Genomic DNA, 22,934 nt, shown 5'->3' with positions numbered 1-22,934 from the left:
CACCGAGACCGCCCTCATCGCCGCCACCGATGACATCCGAGCCCTGATGGACAACGGAGAAACAGCGGCCCTCATCCTCCTGGACCTCTCCGCGGCTTTCAACACGGTCTGCCACCGCACCCTGGTACAGCGCCTCAGCAACGTCGGAATCCAGGACAAGGCTCTGGAATGGATCATCTCCTTCCTCGACGGAAGAACACAGAGAATCCGCCTACCACCGTACAAGTCAGAGGCCACCGAAGTCATCTGCGGCGTCCCTCAAGGATCCTCGCTGAGCCCCACCCTCTTCAACGTCTACATGAGCCCCCTCGCGGCCATCGCACGCCAACACAACCTCAGCATAATCTCCTACGCCGACGACACCCAGCTGATCCTCTCCCTGACCAACGACCCCGCCGCCGCAAGAGCCAACCTGCAGGTAGCCGAGTGGATGACGACCAGCCGCCTGAAAACTGAACTCAGACAAGACGGAGGTCCTCATCCTGGGCTCTTCACCCTCCGCCTGGGACGACTCCTGGTGGCCTCCCGCCCTGGGCACCGCACCCAAACCGACAGACCATGCATGCAACCTGGGCTTCATCCTGGACTCCTCCCTCTCCATGACCAGACAAGTCAACAACGTCTCCTCGGCGTGCTTCAACATCCTACGCATGCTACGGAAGATCTTCTGGTGGATCCCCACCGAGACCAGGAAGACCGTCACCCAGGCCCTCGTCACTAGCCGACTGGACTACGGCAACGCCCTCTACGCCGGTACCACCGCCAAGCTCCAGAAGAGACTCCAGCGGATCCAGAACGCCTCAGCCAGACTCATCCTCGACATCCCACGAACCAGCCACATCTCCGGACATCTGAGAGACCTACACTGGCTCCCCGTCAACAAAAGAATCACCTTCCGCCTCCTCACCCACGCACACAAAGCCCTACACGACCAAGGCCCGAGCTACCTCAACAGCCGAATCAACTTCTATGCTCCCAAACGCCACCTCCGTTCAGCCAACCACGCCCTCGCCGCCGTCCCCGGCATCCGAAGAGCGACTACAGGAGGAAGGTCCTTCTCCTACCTGGCCACCAAGACCTGGAACTCCCTCCCGACCCACCTGCGCCTGACCCAAGACCACCTCTCCTTCAGGAAGAAGCTGAAGACCTGGCTGTTCGAGCAGTAGCGGCACCCCCCCTACCCCCAGCGCCTTGAGACCCTACGGGTATGTAGTGCGCTCTAGAAATGTCTTTGATTGACATGCTGAGTAGCTCGGGATACCAGTATCTTCGTGCCCAGTCCAGAGCCACAAGGATAACCTGGGCCCGGTCGCGCCTGATCTTCTTCAGCACTCTGGGCAGAGGTGGTATAGGCGAAAAGGCGTACAATAGCCCGCAACTCCACTCGCGACGAAAAGCGTCTCCGAGCGAGTGCCGCCTTGGATATTCTAACGCGTAGAACAGATGACATTGCGCGTTCTCTTCTGTGGCGAATAGATCTAACCAAGGCTCTCCCCATTGCTGAAAGAGGCCTTGCGCCACGTCCGAGTTCAGACGCCATTCGTGATCCATCATGCACCGACGGCTGAGTTCATCCGCCCTGGCATTCAGAGAGCCTGCCAGGTGTTGAACCACCAGGGTCACGCCCTGATGTTCCAGCCACTGGCAGAGGCGCAGAGCCTCCTGGCAAAGGGTCCACGACCCCACCCCGCCTTGTTTGTTGCAGTACCACATGGCGGTGGTGTTGTCCATGAACACCTGCACTACACTCCCCCGGACAGAGGGGAGGAATGCCTTCAGTGCTAGACGAATCGCCCGCAGCTCCAAAAGGTTGATGTGGAGCCGGGACTCCGCCGGAGACCAGAGGCCTCTGATCTCCACCTCTCCCATGTGGCCTCCCCAGCCATGGAGAGACGCATCCGTCACAACCAGGTGCTCCGGGTGGGGTAGGGAGAGAGATCTGCCATTGACCCAATCGCGGTCCGTGAGCCACCACTGCAGTTGTCTCGCAGTACCCTCCGAGATCAGGACATGGTCGGACAGGTTGCCCTGATGCTGGGCCCACTGAAACTTCAGGTCCCACTGCAGAGCCCGCATCCGCCACCGGGCGTGATGCACCGAAAGGATGCAGGAGGCCATCAGCCCCAGAAGCCGCAGCGTCAACCTGACCGAGACTCGGGATAAAGGCTAAAAGATGGGAATCAGAGCCTGTATATCCCGAACCCGCTGTTCGGGTGGGTAAACCCGAAACTGCACCGAGTCGAGAACCTCTCAGATGAAGAGGAGCTTCTGAGAGGGACACAGGTGCGACTTCGGAACATTGATGGAGAACCCCAGCAAATGCAGGAGGTCGGCCGTAGTCTGGAGATGGCCGACGACTGTCTGGGGCGAGCCCGCCTTCAACAACCAGTCGTCTAGGTAGGGGAAGACTGATACCCCTAACCTGCGCAGATGGGCTGCGACCACCGCCATCACCTTCGTGAACACCCGTGGGGCGCTGGTAAGGCCGAAGGGGAGCACGGTAAACTGAAAGTGCTCTTGGCCTACCGTGAACTGCAGGTAACGCCGCTGGGCCGGCAGGACGGGGATGTGGAAATAAGCGTCCTGCAAGTCCAACGCTACCAGCCAGTCTTCTGGGTCCAGGGCAGGTAGGACCTGAGCCAAAGTCAGCATCTTGAACTTCTCCTTCCGGAGGAAGCCGTTGACGTTCCGCAGGTCCAAGATAGGGCGTAGGCCCCCTTTGCCCTTCTTGGGTACCAGAAAGTAGTGGGAGTAACATCCACACCCTACTTCTGGCCCAGGAACGCGCTCGATGGCCCCCTTGGCCAAGAGGGCAGTGACTTCCTCTTGCAGAAGTTGCAAGTGATCCCCCGACACGCGGTGGCATTGCGGTGGCATGGATGGAGGGGTCGCCTCGAAGGGGACAGTGGGAGAGGTGATGGCGAACCCTGCCTCCCACAGGCGTCACATGGGCCTGAAAACTCGGACTAGGAAGGTTTTGAGGCGGGTGCTGTGGAGGGAGATGTGGACTGGCCTCGCCGTTGTCCCCGACTGCCGCCACAGCGGTTTCCACGGCCGCCACCGCGCTGTTGAACATTCTGCGGCACGTGGCTGGCAGCACGTGTGGGGGTGCCCCTTCCGTGGCCACGAAAGGAGCGTAAGGCACCCGATTGCTGGCGTGGGGCCGAGAGGCCCAAGGACTTGGCCCTAGTCCTGGAGTCCTTAAAACGTTCCAGCGCATGGTCTGCCTTGTCGCCGAAGAGGCGACGGCCATCGAACGGCATGTCCAGGAGTGTAGCCTGGACATCGGCCGAGAAGTTGGCGGACCTCAACCAGGCGTGGCGGCGAACCGCCAACGTCGTTTCCATCGCCCTGCCCAGTGAGTCTGTTGTATCCAGCCCACACCGGATGGAATAACGCGCTGCGTCTCGGCCCTCCGCAAGGGTTTGGGCGAGTTTAGCCCGGACCTCCTCCGGACATTGTGGCAGCACTTCCGCAACCGCGTCCCACAGAGTGTGGGTGTAGCGGCCCAAGAGAAAGGCGGTATTAACAGACCACAGCCCTAAGCTCACAGACGAGAACAGCTTCTTCCCGAACTGTTCGTATCTCTTGGATTCCCTTTCAGGCGGGGCCGACGGGAATGCGGTCTGGGAATTTGAGGCCTGGATGACCAGGCTCTCGGGGTGGGGTGGGTGGACAAAAAGCATGTGTCGCCCGGGGCCGGGTGGTAGCGTCTGGCCACGTTCCTATCCACAGGCGGACCTGTGGCGGGCTTGGACCAGGTGCCCACAAGAACATCACACAAGGCCTCATTGAACGGCAGCAGAGGCTCGCTGGAGCTTGACTGCGGTTTGAGGACCTCGGTGAGGAGGTTAGTCCTCACGGCCACGACGGGGAGCTCAAGGTTTAAGGCCTTGGCTGCCTTCGTCAACACTACGCTATATCTTGACCCCTCCTCCGAAGCCACAGTCGGAGGGGAGACAAATCCAGTGTCTGGCGATGTGTCAATACCACTGGCCTCCCCAAGCTCGTATGTCCAGTCCTGTTGAGAATGGCACTCCCGTGCCAGAGGGTCCTCGGACCCCTCCCACTCTTCCTCGTCACATGTGTCCTGTAAAACAGGATTAGTAGACAGGGCCTCCCCAAAGGCCGACGGAATCGGCGCCCAGCGGCGCCGTTCTGGCGCCAGAGTCGGACCGCAGGTAACATTGGGGATGGCGTCCACAGTGGGCGCCGGGGGGGACACCCGTGGGGCCGGCGCCGGTGAGGTCGTAAGGTCGACCGGTGACGACCCGGATCTGGAACCGGATCCAGTGAGGTCCTGCGGCGCAGGGACCGAAGTCGCCGGCGGCGCCGGGGCCGAAGCGCCCGACCCGCTAGGACCTCCAGTCGGGACCGTTGGGCCCGGAGGCGCCACGGAACCCGACTGAGGAGAGAGGGACCTCATGGCCATGAGGTACCGCTCGATCTCCTCCGGCGTCCCGCCGTGCCCAGGGACCCGAAGGTATGGGGCAGGCGGCGACGCTTGCGAATCCCGCGGAGCCACGTGGGCGGTGTCGCCCGAGCCCCCGGCCGCATCGTGCGAGCGTCGTGGAGGGTCGGAGGAACGATGACGTCTCTCCGACTTGGATCCCGACGACCGGTGTCCACTCCCGGAGCTGCGATGACTCCGCCCCCGCGATCTGTCCTTCGACCTCCCGTGGGACCGGGACCGGGACCTGGAGCGGCACGGGGCCGACTGCCGGAGCTCGAGCCGTTTGTGGGACCGCTCCCGCCTAGCCTTCAACGTCAGGGCCCGGCAGTCGGAGCAGGTGCGGTTGTCGGGATCGAGGCCTAAGCACTTCAGGCACCGGCGATGGGGGTCCGTCACCAACATCAGTCGGTCGCACTTCGAGCAGGGTTTGAACCCGGGCATCCCTACAGGCACCGATAGAGTCGAAGACTCGAAGAAAAAGAATGATCAAAAAGATCAAAAGTTTAGTCAAAAAATGACTAGGGGTAGAGCTTCTCCGGATCTGCGCTAGCTGGCGCGGAAAAAAGAAAAACTGACGTCAGCGTGCATGGGCGGCGTCTAAGTACTCCGACAACGTCATTCCGGCGCTAACGACACCAACGACGGACGCGGAGCCGCAGACGACACCTACCGACACGCAGGGGTATTGCTGCGCAAAAATTTCCGGATCCAGTCTGACGCCTGGGGATATTCTAAGGTAAGGAATCTATCAGTAACGTGTCTCTTTCAGGTACGCTGTTTTTTTATTGAAAATTGTAGCTTGGTGAGCAGTTGTACCATACAAGTTACTGAAAGTCCATTAAAGTGTTAATTAGCAATGCTTTCTTGCAAACTGTGTTCTTGGAATCTCAAATTTGATGTAATGCTGTTATAATAAAAGAAAGTGCAACTACGCACGGACATGCGTTCCGTGGAGGTCAGAGGGAAGCTCTGCCCCAAGAGCCAGGGGGTAGGAATCCACTTAAGAGCGCAGGCTGAATGGGTTGTCTCTAAAGTGCTGTGCAAGCCTAACTGAACTCCCACCAAAGTTTAGAGTAAAACATCTATTTAGTGAAATAAAAAGCTGCATTTCTGCACCAGCACCCTAGTCGAGAGGGCAGGGACTAGGCCAGCACCCTTGGAGGTGGAGACACAATGTGAGGTGAGAGAAAGTAGGAACATCCTTGGAAAGAAAGTTCAAATTGTGGCTGTGCCAACACTGTCTACATCAAGGGAGCACATATAGGAGCAAAGGGTGTGCCTGCACACTAACGGGTAGAGCACACCGTGGTAGGAAGGGTGGGGGTGGGGGGCATGAATAGTGCCTGCACACTTCCAATTTTACTGCATGCTACAGACAGTGGTGAGAGATGGGTGTTGGCAGAAACTGTGCCAGTACACTGCAACACGTGGCATATACAGTGGAGTGCAAATACAGTGTCAACACACCGTAAAGGGTGACACGCCTTGGGGCGAATAAGCGTTGTTGTCACAATGAAAAGGGGGCAGACGTGTTGGGGGGCAGGTGCAGTTCCCATACAGTGTAGTTTGGTTAGGGTGTGAAGGAACTAGAGGTTAAGTAAGCCACTGAAAACAGCTGAAGTATTAAGAGTGGGCTTTAAACTGAGCCTTCATCAAAACTTTCCACATGTGGAGCATCAGCAGGATGTGTCATACAGTGAAGAAGTACAGCTGAAGCATGTTTGCACTGCCTTTCGAACTACAATTATGCCATGTCAGGATCTGAGGGCTTAAACAAACTGCCTTTTGAGAAACAAAAAAGGAAGCACAGGCAAGCAAGAAATAATTTCCACTTAAATTGCCTAGAAGGGGCTTCCTGCGCCTCATATATAAAGATATGTAGAGTATGAGTAAAGTTATAAACCCCCAGTGTCCTCCTGTCCAAAGCTCACCTGAACCACTGCAGCAAAACATACCCATGTCAAGGAGGCCCACATACAGGAGGATGGTGATCGCTGGGCCAGTGGGTGGATACACAAAACATCGCTCTTCCCGGTAGACCCACCTCTTCAAGAGTGCCAGACACAGGAGGGAGGTAGGGCTGGGTCTTTGAAAACAACTTGGTGGATAGAATGCTAGCAACAAATCCTGTGGGAACGCATCAGTGCCCATTTTAGTAGAGCGTTGGGGTGGTTGAGATGTCAACCAAGAAGAGACACGGAACAGGGGTGAGCTGATGGACAGAAAACAGCTAGAGTAGTAGAAATATTCTATAGTTGATAATAAGTGAATTTCTCTGTGTCCGGAGTGGAGAACAGAGCGAATAGATGGATAACGCAAAGAACAGCAGGGGCGAACGACAGGAGACAGTGAAAGGCCACTGCAGAGAGACATGTCGCCACAGTGCTCCTACGCTTCAGAGCGTGACATGTCGCTGCATGGTGACATGCCATCAGAGCTCACACAGCGACATACCACTTATTGCAGACATGCTGTCTGAGCTCTCCTTCAGTGCAGAATATGAGAGTGATTTAATTGTAAGAGACATATTGAGAGAGCTCAACTTACACTGTGGTCTGTGAAATTGTGACAGCTTTTGCACAGACACTGTCACAACACTCCCACACTTCAATGTGTAAGACAAAGATATGTAAAAGACTAGAACATATACCAAAGTTCTTCCATATTACAGTGACATTTCACAACAAGGAAAATTCTATCCGCTTGCAGAGAGGGATGTTCGAAAGAAAAAAAGAAAACTGAGCAGACAAACATGCTTGAAATGCATGCATCCAGAGGGAGAATGATTAAGTAACGAGCACAGCAGGGGAGATTAGGTAAAGAAGCACAGCACAAGAGCTGTGCAGGCAAAACATTACAGCAACAAAATACCCTAAAGAGGATGGAAGCAGTACTTCGGTGATGGGAAACTGATAAGAGAAGCCCACTTTAAGAAGCATATTGATAACAATAGATTGCTCAAGCGCTGTGCAAGCGAAACCTAAAATGGATGTTCACGGCTGGATGCGCTGTTGAAATATCAGGTATTAGTATTTTTTTTTTTTTTTTAAAGTATAATTGTACAGAGTTGTCCCAATGTCTAATAGAATGTACTTGAACCATCATCAACTGACACCTAAACATTTCTATGCGTTGGTCGTGTTCGTTTATCAGCACAGGAAACTAAATTGAGTTGCTAGCTATTGGACATGGCCCTTCTTATGGGATTTCCCTAAATTGTTAGCTTTTTCCTCCTGGTTTTTGCTGACTCGCTTTGCATGGCCTTAGGACTCTGGGCACTTTAAGAATGCCTCACATGTGTTTTCCCCTCCTAGGAGGTCAGCTCTTCCCTTGGAACACCACTGGGGTGTTGCTGATTCTCTGTCTGTGGCCTTAGGGCTTTGGGCACATGCAGTGTGAAAGTGAGCACGCTTCGTACACATAAGGAATTAGCGCTGACATGGTGTTCTTAAACATAGCTCAAGCCTGCCTGCCACTGTAGGCTTGTGTGTGTGCGTACTTGCACCTATGGTGTTTTTAGATATGTGACCACCCTGCCATTACAGGACGGTGTGCGTGCACTTGCACCTATGGTGGTTTAAATAGGTGTCCAGCCTGCCATTACAGGCCAGTGTGTGCACATTTGCACATATGATGTTTTAAACATGTGTCCAGCCTGTCATTGATGGTCTGTTGGTGTGCAATTGCAATTATGATCAGGTTGCCTTTTCTAAATCACTTGCCAATCCTGAGGGAACTTTTCACTACCACTAGAGCACCCACAGGGCACAGCCTGAGGGGCGAAGCAAGTGGTAGGTAAAAGACATAGTCAGGTACACATGTGTGGTGTCTGCCAATGAAATGAAGAATACCCATGTGTGTGCACAACATATGAGGTTTGGTATTACCATAGCCTAAAATTGGGGAATGGTTGAAAAGCTGCAATAGTGGATTGAGGTGGAGCAACCTCCTAATGTGTCCTATCATTGGATTCGCATTCCTGTGGTAGAGGAGGTGTGTTCAATACTCGCTTAGAAATGTCACTTCTAGTAAGTAGGCATTTCTCTGTGTTCTTTGCGTTCCTTTTTGCTTGGCCCCAGTCAAGGCTGGGGGAGCAAATCTGTGCATTCCCAAGTGATAGCTATAAATATTAGGCATGCAACTGGAAGGACAGACCTCTGCCATGTGAGGGTCAGGCTGGATAGATTGAAAGGAGAGGTTTTGACACTTGATGCCTGGGAGCCAGATCATGGCTCCACTAAAGATTAAGATCTGCATTCCACAGTCCAATGGCAGACAGGACAGAAATTTAGTGGCAACATCTGTGGTTCAAAATGAGACCCTCTGAACCACCCCCAAAGACAAGGGCACACTACAGTATTACTACTGGTGCCATGCTACAGCAGGGGAGAGATACACTTGTGGGGACGTGGGACCTGTGAACCTGGAACTGCTTGGTGCACACTGCCAGAGGAATCTATTGTGCACAATGAGATTAATGCCATTGGAAGGGACTGCATGCCCTTCCTGAATAGTGGCTGGCCTGGGCCGACTACCTGCTGCTGTGTGACTCCCTGAAGTGTGCTCTCCGAGAGCTTGACTGGCTGTCCCCATTCTTTTGGTGGTCTCAGAGACATTAAATATCTCCTACAAGGGACCCACACTGTCTACATGTGACACCTGTAGAGCGGTTCGCATCTCAAAAGCCCACATCGCCTGCTTGATCCCAACTGGTAGCACGGTGTAAGCGTTAAACTAAGAATTGTGCCTGGAGATCGGATTGCCTGGTGCGGAGCCACAAAAGTCTAGTTCGCATCTAAGGCATGTGGCCCCTGCATCATGGAGACCCCAGCATGTATAAGCATTTTGTTGGCGGTGAGCGGATTCACCGGTTGGGGGTATTGTAGGTATAGTAGGTTATGGGAGGTTGATATGATAGGAAGATATGGTAGATAAAGCTATTGATGTAGGAGGTCAGGTATGGGGGGACTGGTTTTTAGCCAAAACAGCCTTTAAAAGAAGAACCCAAGCAAGAGTACTCGTTTCCGATCATCCATCTGCACAAGAAGCTACATCATTGAATTTCCCATATTTCATCTGCACCTACTTCTATGATGGAATCAATGCTCACCTGACTAGAAGTCCCCAGACCATAAAAAACTCTGCGACCAGGCCTCCCACTCTGAAGTCGCATCACCCTGAACCTCAAAGAGTTCCACTGTCTCCCAATCCACAAATGAGAAGTTTTCAAATTCTGCGTGTACATTTAGAAAACCTCACACAACATGCACGCCACATAACTCTAAAAACGCATAAACTTCCACAGACCTACCAGACACATCCACTTAGCTGGACTCCTAATCGCACATCCTCACCCTTTGCACACAGAGAACTGGGTCAGGTGGTCATAACTTCTCCTCCTTTGCTTCTACAGCCTGAAATAACCTTCACATCAGAGCTTCCTCCTAAGTTCTTGACTTCTGCAAGAAACTGAATATCTGGCTCTTCAAAAGATCTGACCCTTTCTCAGCTCATACAGCTCCTGCTTCAGTGCCAGGACATCGTCCAGGTTGAAGTATGTACTCTATGAATACATAGAACATAAGAGGAAATGACATCACTGTATTTCCCATGATTCATCTACACAGGGAGAGACATCACTGGTTTCCCGCCAAAACGACCTTCATTTAATGGAGGTTGCAGCTCATCTGCGCCTGTTTGCACCCCGCTTGTGCCCGGCACCAGGACCCTGGGCCCTCCTCCCACCCACTTCCCTGACCCCGTCACTACTCCACCACAACCCTCTATGCTCAGAACCCTGTATACATCTCCAAAAACTGCTGCTCTGTCTCCCCACCCAACACTGAAGGTGTGTTTTCCTGTGCAACTTGCCATTTCAAAGGCACTCTCCCACACCCACCCTACTTCCCCACGACAACTCATACACCCAACACACACACACCTGACAACCCATTATACCAATCCCCTTCCTGTCCTGCATTCTTCTCAAAACTTGCTCCCTTACTAAACATGCCACTGAAATGGACATCTGCTAAACGAACCCTCACTGGACCTGATCAGCTACCTGGTCAGCCCAAGATAACAAGCTATCAAGACATGACAGGACAAACAACCAACTGCCTTAAGCTTAACACAGACAAGTCAGAAGTATCAATCTTCAGCAAAGACCCCTCGCTCTGGGACTCCGCCTGGTTGCCTGCTGAACATGGACCAACACCCCCCTGGCATCTTGCGTACCTCAACAACAGCAAAAGATTCCACAAACCTACCAGACACCTCTGCTCTGCTGGACTCCTACTTGCACCTCCCCCACCCCTGCATATGCATAACCAGATCCAGCAGTTGTGCCTTCTCCTACCTCGCTCTTACATCCTCTAACCATCTGCCCCTGCATCTCTATTTACCCAGCCCTCACAGCCCATACATCATCTGCTTCAGGGCCAGGATTTCCTCCCCAGTGAATTGTGCGCTATATATAAACTACACATAACATTTTTGTCTGATATACAAATGTTTGCGCTATTTAAGAATTGCATACTTAATTAAAAATCAAAGAGCAAACGTGTGGTTATTGACAAGGTGCACTTTATTGCTGGTAGAGGAGTTGTTTATACGCATGTGATTTTCCTTATTATTAATAATCATCATCATAATAAATTATTTAATAAGGCCTCCTTTGCAGAACAGATTGCAAAAGCATAGAACAGTGTTATGAAATCTAGATAGAAGATTAAGTTTGCATTGTAAGTGGTAAACTTAAGAGACAAATATGGCAAAACACTGCACGGTTGAGACTTTTGACAAAGTTAAGTATTGTCATTCCATCTATAATAAAGCCTGTCTGCGCACCACTTTTACTTAGCGAAAAGTCATACATCCAACTACATGCTCTCATGGCAACAAATTGAACAAATAGTGAATAAAGTGAAAAGCACTGTGACTTTATTTTATGACAGCTTCGGCACCCAAACAGCAAGAAGTAAACCCATAAACCAATAATTAAACTGTCCATGTACCAGCAAAGTAATTACATCAAAGAACACTTCCTAGCTATCAGTTTCAAGCTACATCTTGCACCTGCAGTTTAACAATAGTACCTCTTGAACTCATCACCAAAATCTAGCGAGAACACAAATGGGGCAATATTACCATTCTCAAAATGCCATCGCCTCGACAGACAAGTCCATCCAACCAATGGCAAACCAGAAAAACACACTGAAGACCAAAGTGGGCGAAGAGGTCTTATCCCAAACCCACTCTTTCTGTACATCTTTATATATTTTTGATACAATGATAACAAAGCTCTAGCAGCAACACCTTAAAACTGGAGGGAAGCCCACAGAGTACCTGAAATTGCTTACAGAGGGCAACACCTGAGAACCCTGTCTGGCCCATTGCAGTTACTGGGTTTGATAATATCCTTAAGAACATCACTGCAGTAACCAAACTACTACATTTTGACAATGTTCCCAGATGAATAAGAGTTTGAAACAGTGGCAAACACTCCTATTGTTACACTTTGGTTAGTGGATGATCAGCATGCAATGTGTTGAAGTTCAAAACATCAGGTTGCTTACAAGGTAAAACTATTTTTTTTTTTAAACATACCGATATCCGCAATCAAGCTTCCTGGCTCTTGGGCTAGCACAAACTCCTGGACCTTCGGCCAAGCTTTATAGCGAGCATCACTGAAGTAGGGAGCAATCTTCTCATAGACACTATGAACATGGTCTCTTTCCAGGACACTTGCCTCCTTCTCCATGGTGAAATGAGGGGACTTCTCACTTAAACTTCTTCATTTTAAAAAACCTGAAGATACAAGTAATAGTAGAAAGTTGGAATGAAGAGTGAGACAAAGCACTAAGTCATAACCAAGCAAATAGTCAATTTGTCATCCAAAAACAGAAAAAGCCGGCATTTTTCGAAATTCCTATATATTTTCACGGACTATTTAAGAGGTATCAGAGTAAATTATAGGATTTGGAGGATGCTTAGGAAGATCATTTGACAATTGTGTTCTATCAAATATATGGTCAGTGGGACATTATCATAAATGTTCTGATTTGAAACAGGAAGGCCCACTGATTGAAAAGTCCTAGATATTGAAACCTTGAGTCAGTTTTACAGTCAACGAAAGGATTTACAACAATCAGGCTAATTCTTTTCAAGTGCAAATTCCTGTTTGTGCCGGAAACAGTATTCAAAGTTGAGCAATATGCAGCCATACGCTTATTGCATATGTCCTATTTTACCATGAGCAAATTACATGCCTCCCATTATTTGCTCAAACAAGTAAAACCCGCCAAGACTCCTGTTGGAAAATAGTGTTGAACTAATTTACCTCCCCGCCCCCTCGAAGATGTGCCAGAGAAGAATTTGGCACTATGGAGCACATTCCAGGGGGAAAAACTCGGAATTTCACACAACGGGCCAATCGGTTCCTTGCCAGGTTTTTACCTTGTGTAAAGGTGTGGGTTAATAACATTATGTATGTAAGTTGCACATGGGCAAGTGCATGGGAAAATACAGCCAGACTTAAAATCCCACTTCATGTGCAAACAGTTTGTTGTTGCACCACAACTAACTTAGCTCCTGAAATGTAATCTTATCCTAAAGTTGGGAATGACCTGTCCCCTCAAAATAATTGTGATAACAGCGGCAGTTGATTTGCTAGTATGGCAAGAGCCCTAAAAACATGGTGAGCTATAAAGACGTTCCACTAGCACAATAAATACCTTTTAAAAAAGGGTATGGGACTGAATTTTTTAGGTCTTCCCTAAAGCCAGCTTAAGCGGTTTCGCCATTATCGGGTTTTCCAAAATAATCATAATAAATATTCACATATTTGTATTTCATTGATTCCCATTATCTGCAGAGAGAGACGGGACCGCACTCCACCAGAACTAAATTAATGTATTCTTACAAATGGTGTCATCATAAATTTTATTTTATTTTAGACCGTGGTCCATAAAACACAGAACACAAAATACTCTACACTTAAAATCCATGTCATAAAATGCACAATAATTTAGGACATAAAACTTCATATTGAAAATAAAATAGCAAACATAAAAAAACAGATTAGATTTAGATGCAATAGCTGTTGGTCAACATAGAAGTCATTGTTCCTTTTATACCAGACTGCATGTTTCCCAATGAGCATACATATATCTCTGCTCCATTCACAATTCTCCCATACCTTGTTGCTGGTTAATAAAAAAACACCTATTGCACAGGTCACGTCTACAAATTGCATATATAAATGATATTTAGAAGCTTCCCACTCATTAGATATTCTGCATTTACATAAAACTGGCATAAACAATTCCTATATTCCCTTCTAAAAAAACAAACAGTTCAATAACAAATGCCCATTTCTGGATGTAATTTGTAGTCCACAATCCCATAAACCCCCTTTTAAAGAAGCCACCTTTGGATCCAGCCAGGGTAAGTAACTGATCTCGCTGCTGCCTTTTGGGACTATAACTCTTGGAAAGCACATCAATGTGGAACTCATTCATTTTTATAAAGCAGCTCGCCTTTACACAGCATTTGACACTGCGGTCCGGCTCCTTAATGTGGGCAATCCAGCTGCACTGCGGTTGCAGACTCTGCATTCGTCTGGCTCCAGTTCTTCCTCCCTTAACCCCTTAAGCGCTGCGCCCGTCCAGCGGCCGACGGCACCACTACCTCTGGAGTGCTGCCGTCAGCCGTTGGACGTTCCAACTGCACCTGCGCAATGGAACGTTCAGCACTGGAGCTGGACGTTCCAAAGCAGCTAAGGTGTTAACATGCCCAATCTGTTGTTACGGGTCAATTCAGGTGAGCTTTTAAACCCACCTCAAGTGAGGAGGCCTTCGGGATCCTCACCGAGTCCTATCCTTTTCAATCTCTGTGTTACTGCGTTACCTGATCTCATCCATTCTTTTAGCATCTCACTCATGTTGTCAGCTGATGTCACTCAATTCACCATCAGCTTGAATGATAATAAAAGCATTGCATGGATGGACCAGAACAACAGATTGTCAAAAATGGTAGACTGACTGGCTGATACAACTCTTAAAATGTACACCGATGAGATGAACATTCTTGCTATAGGTTGCCCCTCTGCTCTTTGCTCCCCACCCTTTTCGTGGCCCACAGCTGAGCTTTTTCAATATTCTTGCTAAATGTGTGGACGTCTTAAGCTTGATCTCGGATGGCATTCTTCCTTCCTCCTCTCAAATCAAATGTACTGCCTCCAATTGTTTCTACTACTCTTTTTACTACTTTCAACTGCACGTTATCCCTTGAATTATCATTTCACCACTGCACTGTGCAATTCACTTCATCCTGGACGTCCCGAATGCCTTTTATCCAAATTACAGGTAGATCAAAAGGTCGCCTGCTGCTGTTTTTTGGCATTCCCCACCAAGAGCCAGTCTCTGACCAACAGGTCAGTGTCTGCCTCGCACACTCAGCTTTCCATCCCACAGGACCGCCCTATCTTCACCAGCCACCTTTATTTCAGCCAATCACATTCTGTTTCAGCTTACTCAAGTGTAAAAATCCGGTGGCTGCTCATTTTTCTTTTTTGGTGCTAAACAGAGGAACAATATTCTTGCATACCCTTCACCTGAAATCTAATCTAATTACTGATCTTTCCAAAATTCACTCAAAATTTACCACTTCCATATCACTTTCGAATGTCATTTTTTTGGGCAGACTCTTCTCTTAGGCAACAGAGCGCTTTAGAAAAACTCGACTCATTCACTTTGTTCATTTATTCATTCATCTGTTTGTGTCCAGTTTGCAGTTAGGACTGATCCCCATCCCTTACCCAGAAGAACGGTGCAACAAAATCCAATCTACAAAGTCCATGAAAGTAAAAAAGTTCAAAAATAGGCGGGCTATCGAGTTAATCAAGACGTGAATAGTACAAATTCAGACACATAACGAGTAGGTCTGACATAAAGCAATTTATATTTTTATAGCATTCAATAGTGCCTGAGACTGGCAGCGTAAGAGTGGAGGGAAGTTACAGTAGAGGGTGGAAAGTACAACAAACAGTTGCAAAGTAAGTAACCAGGACAGTCTACTTTAAAGTACAGTATTATGAATTATTCATTTTCTTCCCGGTAAAAAGGCTGCTAATTAAAATTGCAAATGAGCTTTTTTTAACAACATGCAAATTCTCTCTTCGCATTACTAACAAAACAGGTGTAAGTGTACCTTGCTGTGCTCCTTGTTACCTGGTAGATTGCAGCAGAAAGAAAATGCCCATGAATGAGTTGTCGGAGTCTCCCTGCTGTGTAAATCAGAGGAGGAACAGTAGGTGTACAGTGTGAAAGGCCTTCTTCCTTGCTCGACTGCACTCTGGCAAGCAGCAAAAAAGGGAACGTAGCTTGAAGAGCTATTTAGGACTGAAGAAGTAGTGGGGGGGGGGGGGGGGGGGAGGGGGAGGAGCGGTGCTGGCAAAACTGAGCCACAATCTATCAGGTACTCCTGCTTCCACCTGTGGAAAATAGTGGCAACATAACTGTAGCACTGGAGATTTTTTGTTTACATTTCATTTTTGTTTATTTTTGTTTACATTTCAGACTTTACAGACATTCATTTGGGTGCTTGATCTTCATTATTCTTTGTTAAAGAGCTGTAATTCATGAGTATCAGCACCTCTCCAATATATCTGCCTCCCTCCATCACTTGAAAAATAATAATTCAAGTCAGACGTTTGTATTGATTTAAACCCCGATAAGGAACAACAATGTAAAATGTATTAATATTTCCAGAGTCAAACTGTAAAATCAGGTGTGCAAATACATAAAACAAAACAATTTCAGAAAAGATTTAAAAATGTGAATACATATCTTTAACAAAAAAAAAATGTGAATACATTTTGGGCCAGATGCAACAAAGGGTTTTGCCCATTCTATGTCTATGGAAAACTGTGTTCATGCGTATGGCCCTATAACACTTAAAAATTAACATTTCATCTGTACTGGTTATCCTGAAAGTAAATCATAATGGAGTTTTAAAACGGCAGTGCACTGCTGAGAGTCGGTTATAACTCTTAAATCCTGGGTTTCTTCCTGACACAGATCACACAATCCTGTAGAACTGTAACAGCAGCTTTTGTAGGCATTGAGAGGAAGCACCCCTAACCCAAGCAACAATATTGCCTGTCTAATCCCATGTTCTAGGTTGAATGATAGATACTTTTATATATATATTTCGTCCAAGCAGCCAACGAAGACTTGCATAATTTTAACTTCATGCAGTGATTGGTGTCACTTAGATGACTATCTCAGGATTGAGTTTTTTTAAACAGAGCCTAATTTGTGCTGGCGTCCAGGGGGGTTTTCAACTTCTTTGCATGCCCTGAGCACTCTGGTATTGCAGAAGTGGCCACAGACGCTATTGCATCACCTTCTGTAATACAGATAGCGCTGGCGCACATGTCATCAGAGGGCGTTCCCTCATTTGCAAGGGGGCGTGGCCCCATGTAACTGAGGGAATGCCTTTGCCTCTGCACCCGTGCTGTATTATGGACGCGGATACAGAGGTAAAGAAGCTATCAGGAGGTGCACTGTCACTTCACCAACTGATCACAGCCTTCTGGAAGGGGCATAGGGGGTCCTATGGCCCTCCACTGACATCCCCTTGCAGGCGGGTTCAGTCACTCACTGCATCCACCTACAATGGGATCTCTAATCTCCCTTAAAAGAGCAGGCGGGTTGCTGCCTACACTGAAAAAACAGAGGGGCTGCAAAGCAGCAGTTCTGTTTTTCACCTGAATGCACTGCCCCGAGGGAAGAGCGAGTTCGCGTATGCCCTGGGGGCAGCACAATCATTCCATTAGGACGCATTTCCCTTGATTGCGCCAGGCGCACCCTTTAATACAGCACCAGGTGGATAGATATTGCACTTTACACTTCAGGTTTTCATTAAACGTTATATCTTTTTCCGTTGCTGTACAGATTTCCTGCCTCAAAATGTCCTTAAGTGTGCCTTCTGTTGCGTTGCATAGGCTATAGGTCCAGCACACTATATTTGCCATTGCTGAGGCAGAGAAACTCGTAAGGTCAAATTCAAGTCGCATTGACTGAATGGAGACCGACTGGCTTATTGAGGCCAATTTTCCCTTCATAGAGGTCAAAAAATTACCATTGCCCTTTAGGTGTATATCAAGAGCATATATAAGGGTTGAAGGGATTTTTGTGATCTATATTTCTAGTACATTTTTTAAATGTCTCTTTTTTCCCCCAGAGGAATTATATAATTGATTTAAAACAGTTGCATGCCCCATGGTCTTATGTCCTTAAATGTGTTAAATTATAGAACTACTATTGATATTTTGACCAAATACTTTTCCTAAATATGTATAGGATTTTACCATTTCCAAAGGTGTTTGTAGTTAATTGGTAGTATTGTGTTATGTCGAATTTAGAATTAGGATTGCCATGTAGAATGTTGAATTAGAATTGTAGGACGTTGCAGGAATGTATGTTAGGATGTAGAATGTGGATGACCGATTATACTGTACTGTGCTTCTACTTGTTCACCATGCTGGACGAGGTCACCAATAAAGACAGAATGCGCACAAGTGTTAAGTTACTACAGAATTTGACAATGAGCTAGGCAACCTCGTGAACCCATGACATTTCTAAGTTATCGCTTTTGCAAAAAAGTTTGTATCTGAATGGTGAACTGCTGAGGCGGATTATTTTTTGGGGGAAAAAGCCATTTATTGCCCCCTGTGACTGGGTCTATCACATTATGGACATAAAATCGTGTAGGTGGAATCTTTACATTTCTAATTTAGGCAATATGGTCTTTGGTATTTGAGCCATGGCTGTTGAATGGTGTGCGTACCCGATTTTCAAAAATCACTATTGAGGATACTGTTGGGTGGCAGCAGAGTGTTCCACCAGTTCCATCATGAGGTAAAGAGCGCTGTGGGAGGATCTGAAAGACATGGTGCCCACATGAAGATTCCAGTGAAATCGTGGTGTGCATCTGCAACACCATGTGAAGAGCCCAGTGTTCCAGCCGTCCTCCAGACGCAAAGGCTGTGCTACATATCTGCCTGCACGTCATTGGGAATACTAGAGTGCTAACCCATCAGGTCTTCACGCAGGATCATAACCCTGACGTACCTTCATTTTGTTTTTAACGGGCTTATGATATTTACAATTATTTTCTGTCCGAGTTGCGACAAAGAAGTACATTTTAAAGAAAAAAGTGTTATAGCGCTCTGCGCTTTTGTAAATCATTTGTAAGTACTCTTTTGTTTTTATTTTTGAGACATTTTAATCTATAGTGTTTTGCCTTTTTTCATAAATCCTTAGTGCTGAGGAACCTGTCTTCCTTTTGAAACTTCATAGTACTGTGGAATTTGAATGACATGCAATCACTGAGGTACTTCTACTGGGCATTCAGCACTGCCTTTAAATTCACCCAGGGAATTGTTATCGTCACCGGGTAAACCGATTATACAGTGGATCGAATGGAGATGTACTTTTTAAATTAAATTACCAATTTGGAGGACTGCAATGATTTTTTTTCTCCAGAAAGGAAAAAAAGAATTGTAATGTATTGTTTTGACCTGAAAGGTATGCAAATTTACAATCAACTTTGAAGGCATGAACGATCTGGTGATTTGGATGTGTTTAAGGTAGCATTGTTGGATTTAGATGAACATTTTTCACCAACAGTGAGTGTAGCTGTAATGAGACATGCTTTTTTCCAAATAAAACAAGAAAAAACATAAGTCCATTGAAGACTATGGGCCCCATTAGGATTGCGGGCGGATCAGCAGTAGTCACCGCCGGCCCGGCGGTGGCAATCCGCCCGCCATCCTTGTAGAAAAGACCCCCCGCCATATTATAATGGCTGGGGGTCCACGGCGGACGAAAAGACCGTCCGCCGCTTTTCTACCCGGTCGACATGTCGACCGGGCGGAAAAGGGTTCAATATGGTGGCGGTGTAGCCATATTACAATGTGCATATGTGAATGCCTTATAGTGGCGGGAAAGGCATGCAGAGTCTGCTTAAGGGGCACGTTGCGGGCCCCGATGGACTCCAGGGGGTGGGGGTGGTGCACAAAGGGGGTACTATGGTACCCCCCTGCCTTTCAAATAACAACGTGGCAGGCACCGCGCGTTGCCTGTCACGTTGTGCTTTGAAAAGCACAACATGTATTTTTAGCATTGCAGCGGGCGGTGCTTTCAGCTAGTTAAAAATACGGGATGCGCCCGCCACAGTGGCGGGCGCATACTAATTGCCCCCAAGGGACCCCCGCCGGCCATCCTAATGATGCCTAATGTCTCTGCGTTGAAAAAATTGCTATTTCGTGGAGAATTGGTACACTTCATGACGAGCTTGTGAGGGATCGAATTGTTATTTATACAAAGAATATGTCTATTCAGGATAAGTTGTGTGAAAGGACAGTCTAGCCATAAAGATATCATGGCAATTGTGTAGAAAGCTGAATTATCTGATCAATGTGCAACAGTAACTTTAGCATAAGAGAAAAAGTGGCAGGAAATACGGTTAAAAAAAATTCAGAAGGGGAAAGTGAATTTATACAGAACCCTGGTCAGCCTAACCTGATGGAGAAAAAGAAAGGCGATCACCCTGACACTGCAGGGAACTCTAATTATGCTTGTTATCGTTGTGGCAGCACTGCACATTCAACAAGGTTTGACAGGTGCCCGGCTAAGACTGCCAAGTGTATGGAATTTAGTAAAATAGCACTTTGATAAAGTGTGCAAATTTAAAGATTAAACGAAATGGAAGGGGAAAGTAGCATGTGTGAAAGAGAGTGACGAGGAACAGTCTACCTCGGACAAGAGTGTTGATGATGTAAGTACAAGGTATGATGGTAAAAAGAAGCTTGTCTAGAAAACCTATTGCGAAGGAGAAAACAAGCCTCTTTGATGGTTATCATTTGGAGGTATATCGCTGTAGGTGGCAGTGGATTCTGGTTCACCTTACACAATTATAACAGAAAGTGTGTGGCTGAAACATTTCATCGGTGTAGTAAGGGGATCAGTTGGAACCTTCTGATATAAATCCTGAAAGCTATACAGTAGAAAAGATGGAGATATTTGGAGTAATACAACTTATTTTTAGATTTGAATGTTGATATGCCCTATGTACATTTTAGGTGTCCAAAAAGGGACCATGGGTTCTGGGGTGGAAAGACAAGAGAAAATGAAAATAATTTAACACCCACACAGTCTTGAACATGTATTAATAGCTTGGGAAGAAGAAGACACCAATAAGTGGTTTTGGAGGTATTCCAATCAGTTTTTAATGGGAAGGTTAGCAAATTTGAGGGATTATAATCAGAACAAAATGCTACACCTAAGGTCTACAAAGCATGCAATATTCCTTTTATTGTAAGAGATGAGGGAAAAGTGGACTTAGAGAAGGTGTTGAAAGCACGTATTATTGAGCCAATAGAGCCTTGGAATGGGTTTCTCCATTGGAGGTAGCCAGACGTGCCAATGGTAGAGTGAGTTTGTGTGTTGACTTGTGGGGACTGAATAACATCGTTATTGTGGACCAGATTCCCTTACCGCACAGATGAAATGTTGGCATTAACCAGGAATGCAAAGTTGTTTTAAGCATTGGATATATTAGTGGCATATCATCAGGTAGTATTGGATCCCAATTGTAAATGTCTTACTGCTTTTGCACACCATTTTGATTTTACCAATTCCGATGAATGCCATTCGGTTTAACGCCGGCATCAGCCCTCTTTCAAAGACTTATGACACAGCTTTTTGGTAACATTCGAGAGGTGATGTTTTTCCGAGATGATATTTTGATAATAGGCAAAACCAGGAAACACAATGATAACATTTTAAGAAAGATACTAACCATATATTGGAAGAAAGGTATGACTGCAGAGATGAGTTAATGCATGTCTGCAGATAGAAAAATCACCTATTCAGGACAGGAAATTAGCGTTAAGGGAATAAAGCCCAAGGAGAAATTAATGGAAGTGATTCCCACCACCCAGGAACAAGGACGAGCTCTGCTCATTTTTGGGTTTGGAGGAGTTCTATTCAAAATTTGTTGACAAATTCTCAGAGAAAACTCATGAGATGTGAGCTTTGTTAAAGGATAAAAGAACATTTGAACGGTCTACTCATTGCCAAAAATCATTCTTGGATATAAAGCTTGCAATCAGTAAGGCTCCCATTTTACAGGCTTTGAATCCCACTGCTGCAACCTTTGTTCCCACGGGCGCCAGTGGAAATGAGTTGGAAAGGGTACTTCCCCAATAAAATGATCAAGGGGCAGAAAATGTCATAGCATTTCCATCAAGGTCACTGCCTCCCACAGAGGAAAATTACTCTGATTAAGAGGAAAACCTGGGCACTAGAGCACTTCCGCAAATTTTAGTGGCAAAGGAAGTTGATTGTGGGATCTGATCATAAGACATTGACAAAACTCTTAACCATAGAGGGTTTGTCCAGAAAATCTGTAAGAATTGCAAGACTTTCTATGAGTTTACGGGAATTTGTATATGAGGTACAGTATGTGCCAGGAAAAAGGAATGTTACAGCAGATTTCCTGAGCAGGTTGTCACTGCCTCTTAGGGAGGTGGATGCTAGTCCATGGAATGATGTATGCATAGATGGAATATTTTCTAGCAACGAAATCGAAGGATTACAAAAAGAAAAGTGGATGAAAGCACAGGAGGAGGATGACATTTTGGAGAAAGTTAAAGTCAGAATTGAAAATGAAAGGAGAGAATATGTTAAATCGGAGCTTCTTGGAGAGATGAAGGCTTATTGGGAAGTCAGCAATGAGTTAGGAGTTGAAAGTATGTTTGCAGTCAGAGGTGACAAAGTAATTCCGCTGCACAAAGTAAGAAATATAATTATTTCACTCTGTCATGAAGGACATGGTGGTATAGCATGCACCAAGCAGAATCTCAAATGATTGGATTGGAGGCCAAAAATTGACATTGAAATAAAGATTTGTAAGATCGTGCATGGAGTGTGAAAGTTCAGATAAGTCCCAGAAAACACTGAATCCCCCATTGAGTTCCATTGAATGTCCGACTCTTCCTTGGGAAGATGTAGCATTGGACATCATGGGACTAATTATGTTGAGTGATGGGTCACAAAGGTATATCTATCTATGGATTGAGTTGGAAGTGGATAGGAAGATAGACACTGGAGTTGTGATCACATTTCCAGATTAAATATGTTTGCGATAGGGCTTCCCGAAATCCTTACTTACTGATAACGAGGTTCAGCGGAGATGAAGGATTTCATTGAATTTGCAGGAATTTCATACAGATACTCTGCGCTTTATCACCCTTGGGGAAATGGTGTTGTGGAGAGAGTCAACCGAGTTTTTAAGGGTGTATTGCAGTTAACTACTCAAAACATGAAAGGTTTAGAAACAGAAAATAGTGTTTAATTATAGAGTGACGTCCCATGACACTGTTGGAGAAAGTCCTTTTATGATAATGAAC

At 46.9% G+C, this 22,934-nt stretch overlaps 1 protein-coding gene across 1 annotated transcript in view; it reads right to left on the bottom strand.

Moving 5' to 3' along the window:
* The window catches only part of LOC147698516 (putative tRNA methyltransferase 9B), a 195,745-nt gene that overhangs the window by 76,542 nt on the left and 96,269 nt on the right, over window positions 1-22,934 (bottom strand). The window contains exon 4 of the mRNA XM_086935115.1: window positions 12,062-12,262. Coding sequence (XP_086791241.1) covers window positions 12,062-12,215 — 154 coding nt within the window. The 5' untranslated portion in view covers window positions 12,216-12,262. The remainder of the gene's footprint in view (window positions 1-12,061; window positions 12,263-22,934) is intronic.

The sequence above is a fragment of the Lissotriton vulgaris genome, chromosome 8, assembly GCF_964263255.1.
Source record: "Lissotriton vulgaris chromosome 8, aLisVul1.2, whole genome shotgun sequence".
Lineage (NCBI taxonomy): Eukaryota > Metazoa > Chordata > Amphibia > Caudata > Salamandridae > Lissotriton > Lissotriton vulgaris.
This window is presented reverse-complemented; position numbering and strand designations above follow the sequence as displayed.